This window comes from Triticum urartu, chromosome 2, assembly GCF_003073215.2.
Source record: "Triticum urartu cultivar G1812 chromosome 2, Tu2.1, whole genome shotgun sequence".
Classification (NCBI taxonomy): domain Eukaryota; kingdom Viridiplantae; phylum Streptophyta; class Magnoliopsida; order Poales; family Poaceae; genus Triticum; species Triticum urartu.
Genome location: NC_053023.1, coordinates 590,411,505 through 590,417,819, shown reverse-complemented (window position 1 = coordinate 590,417,819; position 6,315 = coordinate 590,411,505). Strand labels below are relative to the sequence as shown.

The window sequence follows — 6,315 nt, the reverse complement described above, 5'->3', positions numbered from 1 at the left end:
GGATATCCATTGGGTAGGGGCATTTGTGTCAATTTGTGCCCACAGGTATTGAAGTGGGTGGGTATAGATGATTTCTGTGGGTATGAGTTTGGACAGAAGGGGGTTGTACCAATCCATATCATATCTATTGCCATAATTCGTGCTTACAAATGGATCCAGCTGTTGGTTGAAAATAATTTATTCTCGTCGTCCTTATCTCCTCGTTTTCTGCGATTGAACTTTGACCATTATTAGCATCAGTAATATATTAATTATTCATTAATTAGTATAATTTTTGTGACATACAGTAACAAACATTTTGTTAGTCAGATTGATGGTCAAAGTTGGACCTTGCAATATGAGTGCATCATATATAATAGGAACATGCGGAGTAACAATACGAAGTTGCTTAGTTAAGGCCTCCTTCAGTTCGGAGGAATTTTGTATAAATTGTATAGGATATGATTCTTGTACAGAAAATTCCTTTAGAGCCTTATAGTTTGTAAAATATTCCTGATTCCTGGTTCGCTAGTCCCCCATCATATTTCGACCATGATTTTAACTGTTAAAATATAAGTTGTAGGTACCAAAACAACATCATTGTAAAAGTCATTCAAATACGAATTCAACAGCGTATTTTTTGTTGACACCCATTAACGTTTTGCTAGTCAAATATCTGAACAAACTTTAAAATATTCAAATACTAAGAAACTTTAAAATGTAACGAAAATCCATATTTAAATATACTACCGTCCCCGTTCAACCGCTCCGCTGGCAGGGGCGACCCAGAATTCATTGCACCGCCCCCCGATATCTTGTGACCTCCAGCTCCAACCAGGGCGCTCCCTCCCTCCTCACCGCCGCCTCTCCCGGCGACTTGATTGCCTGCTGTAAAAAAAAAAAAGAAACGCCGGAAAGGAGCCAAACCCCCGTTCCCGTCGTCACCCGTCACTGGATTTAAACCCGCACGCTGACCTGTGCCCCGCCTCCCTCCCTTGGCATCCCTTGCACGTTTCTCCTCTCCTCTCCTCTCCTCCCCTCCCTCCCGCGGGTCAAACCAGGCCAGAGGACACAAGGGAAGAAGCCGCACCCAAACGCTCCACCTCCAGTCACTAATGTCGTGCCGCCTCCCCTCCAATTCCACCACAGCCGCAGCCCTCCTGGCCGCATAGCGGCGGTATAAGAGCCAGACGAGCGGGGAGAGCCGGGTTGGTTCGGGCCTGGGAATCGGGATCGCGGCGCAAGGCGGGCCGATGGAGAGCGCGTGGAGGAAGGCCAAGCGGGCGCTGGCCCTCCGTCTCTGCGTGCTCGCCCCCGCCGAGGGCGACGGCGGCGATGGGAGGCCGGCGGCGTCGGGCGCCGGCGGGTGTCGGGGCGAGGCGGCCGTGACGGTGGGGTCGGCGCCCGAGGAGCCGGCGGCTGGCGGCGGCGGCGCGTTGCGGAGGTCCAAGTCCGGGAGCAGGTCCTCCTCCAAGGTGAGGCAGTTTCCGTTTGCGCTTTCCGAGTAATAATACCTTGCGTTTCTAACGCAAAATAAAACAAAATCAAATAAAATCGGGAGCCCTGCGTTTACTGAATTAGATTTGAAATGCCGGTTTATAGCGAGATGCGTATCCGTCCGCGCGAATTTCGGGTTCTCCTGACCTGCCTAAGATTTATTACCAGTAGACGACCGATTTTCTGCATGCTTAAGATATTTTAGACTTTGTTGCTTTTCAAAGCGTTTCACAAGTTCAGCGCTCCTGGAAGAAGATACTTCTGTGGATTACCACCCCTGTAGACTGCAGCCGATCCCGAGCGTAGCCATCGTCCTCGTGATCGCCGCCGCTGCTTTGTTTCGTGCGCCCCTTCCGAATCATACATGTCCCTGTTTTCAATCCTGTACTACTAGTATTGCTGTGTACTAGTGGGAGTATTGTTGTGGCTTTGGACCATTCACTTCTTTGCCCCGGCAGCAGATAGTAGTAGTAGCAAACTTCCAATACAGTGTTGCGCCAGCCGTGATCTGCTCAGCGCCATATCTTTTTAAGCTAATCCAGATTTGACTTTGCATTGGATATTCATAATTGCGTACGACGTGGGCCCACTTTCCTATTGCATCCCACTATTAATGAATTCCACTTGCCCCCTCCCCTGAAAAGGACCGCGAAAAGCTTTGCTTCCTTTGCTCATCACCCGCCCGTGGCGCCGTCACGTGGAGCAAATCCCCGACTTTTTCCTCCTACCACCAGCTTTCTGTATTTATGGCAAACGCTCCAACTTGGCACCAGCGATGCAAATTCATGAAATTGTTTCTTGTTTATGGTATATCATTTATTTTTCTGTGGTGAATGTGCTTTGACTGCCAACTGCAACTGCAACTGCATGCGTGGTTTGACCATACGTACTATGACAATTCAGCAAGCGACCTCACGAGGATTGCGCCTCTTTATTTGACATTTTGTTGTGCGCTTTTCCATGTAACAAATAAACTTTTGTTGAACAGGAAGTGAATTACTTCTGATGGATGTAATAACATTTATGTTTTCTGTGTGTTCTTTTTTATAAGTTGGACCGACCGCAGCACAGCCTGCACCTAGTTTTGTTTTGGTTCTTTTGTTGTGTATTACATTCTTGTAGGTTACGTCCTTCGAGTTGGTGGGTTTACTTTGCATGTGAAGGTAGCTTTTACCATTTGCAAAACCATTGAAGTTAAATATAGGGGGTTGAAACTTATGGTGGTGATAATATATACAAAGTGAATGGTCAATTGCTTCAGTATAACAACATGTGGGGATAAGACCGGATTTTTTCTTTGCTTTGAAAGTTTGGTGGTAGGCGGTTGGTCCCTGTTCAAAGGGTGTACTTGGTTTGTACTTTCGTTTCGGCAAATTCATGAAATAGTTAACCTGGTTTTGTTTGTAAAAGTTGACACAAACATTTACCTCCGTATGCTCGTAGTAGTTGGTTTGGCAAATTCATGAAACAGTTAGCCTCTTTATCTCTGTGAAACACTTAACCTCTTTATCTTTGTATAATAGTTGACACAACCATTTATATTTTCTCGATGGTGATGGACCAATCAAAAACAAAGTGCTAGACTTGATGTTGGTTACCCTGTTCTTATAATGGAGTTTGATTTGTGGTTTGATAGAGTTGTGCCATTGTCTTCTCTTTTTATCGTGTATGTAAGGTGGTACCAGACCCAGACACAGGAAAAATGTCCTTTCGTAGGCTAGCGTTGGCAGGGTCAAAATGGAACTGAATGTTTGTCCTTTCCATGCAAAAATGGAAACGGTGAGCATTTTCCGGAAACTTAAACAGAAAAATTCCCAGCTTAAGCGGAAACTTTGCCCCGGAAAAAGATACGTAGTCGGAATAGCTGTTTCTGCTGGAAACAGAAACAGTTCCGCAATTTCTGTTTATGTAACTGTGTGTCTAGCTCATACTCAACTAGCCAAAGGCCCATCCACAATAACCCTAAATTCAATTCTTTTCCTGTCTAGCTCCCGATCTTTTCCTGTCTACCACATTGAGCTGACATTTTGTTGTGCATGCTCGCCGACTTTTCATAAAAGAAAACTGAACTCTTTACAACAGAAATTTAAGTACTTACGATGTAATGTCATGTCTTTAGTAAGGTTTATGTATTTTGTTTCTTCTAATTTGATCAGGAGCACAGCCTGCAGTTTGCATTGTTGTGTAGGATATCCTTTGAGTTAATGAGTTTACAATGTAGCTTAGACCATTTGCAGAACAACATATATATGTGCCATCCAAGAAGCTGTTCATTTATTTATTTTTGGGTAGATTTTGATGGAATTATATTGATCTCTATTTTTTTTTGTACTTGAACAGAGGAAATGTGCAATATGCTTTGACTCTATGAGATCAGGCCATGGTCAAGCCTTGTTCACTGCAGAATGCTCTCATAAGTTCCATTTTCACTGCATTTCATCCAATGTGAAACATGGGAATCATGTCTGCCCAGTCTGCCGGGCAAAGTGGAAAGAGATACCCTTGAATCGCTCACTCTCTTCCAACATTCCTGATGGAAGACGTGGAATTAATGGAGTCCAATTGCCACAACAAGATGCCTATGTGGCTCTTCTCCATCAAGTTCCAAACCGTCAGCGAGGAGTTCGTCGCTTACATACTTCTGAGCCAACAGACTTCAATGACGATGAACCTTTACAGCAGACAGAAGCTACTGACAGTCTTAATTCTCGGTCTAAGAAGACTGCAGAAATCAGTACATATCCAGAATTCTCATCCATTCCACAGTCATCATCTCAAGCTGGATTTTCTGTCCTGATCCACCTGAAAGCTCCCAGTGCTAGCTCAGACCAGGTCACAGGCAGATTGGTCAATGAAAGCTCAGTTAGATCCCCAAGCGGACGTGCTCCTGTTGATCTTGTCACAGTGATTGATATTAGTGGCAGTATGGCAGGCACCAAGCTGGCACTGCTAAAGCGGGCAATGGGCTTTGTGATTCAACACCTTGGTCCATCTGATCGCCTTTCTGTAATTGCTTTCTCATCTTCTGCCCGAAGGCTGTTCCACCTTCAGCGCATGTCGCATTATGGCAGGCAGCAGGCTTTGCAGGCTATTAACTCGCTTGGTGCTGGTGGTGGCACAAACATTGCTGAAGCACTTAAGAAAGCTACAAAGGTGATTGAGGATCGCAGCTATAATAATTCAGTGTGCAGCATCATTCTTCTGTCTGACGGGCAAGATACATACAACCTTAGCTCAAATGTTCGAGGGGGCCCGAAAGATTATAGCACACTTGTCCCACAGTCTATTCTGGATGATACACGGCGTATGCTGCCTATTCATGCTTTTGGATTTGGAGCAGACCATGATTCAGACTCCCTGCATTCAATTGCTGAAGCTTCTGGTGGCACATTTTCCTTTATCGAAGATGAAGGCGTGATGCAGGATGCGTTTGCTCAATGCATTGGTGGGCTTCTTAGTGTTGTCGTACAGGAGATGCGACTCAACATGGAATGTGTTCATCCTGGTGTTCAACTCTGTTCCATCAAATCTGGTAGCTACCCAAGCATGATGGCAAGGGATGGGCGGAGCTGTTCAGTTGATATTGGTCATCTGTATGCTGATGAGGAGAGGGACATTTTGCTGTCGGTGAACATCCCACAGTGTCGCGAACAGACCTCACTGTTAAAGGTTGCTTGTTCTTACAGGGATCTAACTAATGAGACCATCAAGCTTCAAGTAGATGAGGTGAAGATCAACAGGCCGACATCCGCCATATCTGAACATGTATCCATTGAGGTTGACCGTGAGAGGAACCGCATACAGGCCGCTGATTCTATCGAATCTGCGAGGGCTGCTGCTGAGAGGGGTGCTCTTGCCGAGGCTGTGACAATTCTGGAGGACTGCAGGAGGAGACTATCAGAGTCTTTTGCAAGCAGGAGCGGGGACCGTCTTTCCTTGGCCCTTGACGCAGAGCTGAGGGAGATGCAGGAGAGGATGGCGAGTCGCCAGCTCTATGAAGCTTCAGGGAGGGCATACATGCTATCTGGACTGAGCTCGCACTCCTGGCAGCGAGCGACGACACGCGGGGACTCGACAGAGAGCAGCACCATTGTTCACTCCTATCAGACGCCATCCATGGTTCAGATGTTACAGCATTCCCAGAGCCACATCCCTTCGCCGCCGGGCCAGCAGCCACAAGCCCGGCCACCCAGGCCGTCGGCGAGGTAGTTGAACCGTTTCGTCTTGGCAGCCAAATGCGCTGACGATGGCGAAGGATGTCGCCTTAGCTTTCATAGTTGTTTCCTTGATTGCTGGACGTAGTACCTGTTGATTCTTCTGCTTATTTGTTTAGTTGAGACTGTCGTGGTGGGTTTATACCGAAGGGATTGAGCTGGGTAATGAATGCCGGGTACATTCTGGGATATCAGTATGTATTACCTTGTTCTGTCAGGAATAATATTTGGGAAATGAGGCTGGAATTGTAAATAGTCTGGTATCCTAAATCGTTTTCCTTGAATCCTAAATTCTTCTGCCTATTTGCTTATTTGGAGTCAGCGTGCTTTATGCACTGCATTCTAGAAACGTGCTGGCATATTGCTACGGTATGCTATTGGAATGTTTCTTTTCCCTTGCAATCTGAGTGCATATCATCTCCTACGGATGATGCATGAGGGCATCTCCAATGACCACCCGCAAATTTCCTCCCACATTTATCCGTGGAGAGAGGATCAGTCTGCGGACAATGATGCGGGAGGCCGCCATACAACGGTGTCCGCATACATTTCAAACACTTTGGCAACAAACCGAATGAAAATCGTACAAACACGGCGGATTTCATATGTACCGGATGACAATCAT

The 6,315-nt window shown here is 46.2% G+C and overlaps 1 protein-coding gene across 1 annotated transcript; it reads left to right on the top strand.

The window, feature by feature from the left end:
• The first annotated feature begins 951 nt into the window (after window positions 1-951).
• Window positions 952-5,974, top strand: LOC125538977 (E3 ubiquitin-protein ligase WAV3-like). The gene is made up of 2 exons (XM_048702309.1): window positions 952-1,454; window positions 3,817-5,974. Exons 1-2 carry the CDS (start codon window positions 1,233-1,235, stop codon window positions 5,683-5,685), a joined length of 2,091 nt encoding a protein of 696 aa, XP_048558266.1. The 5' UTR covers window positions 952-1,232; the 3' UTR covers window positions 5,686-5,974.
• The last annotated feature ends 341 nt before the right edge of the window (window positions 5,975-6,315 follow it).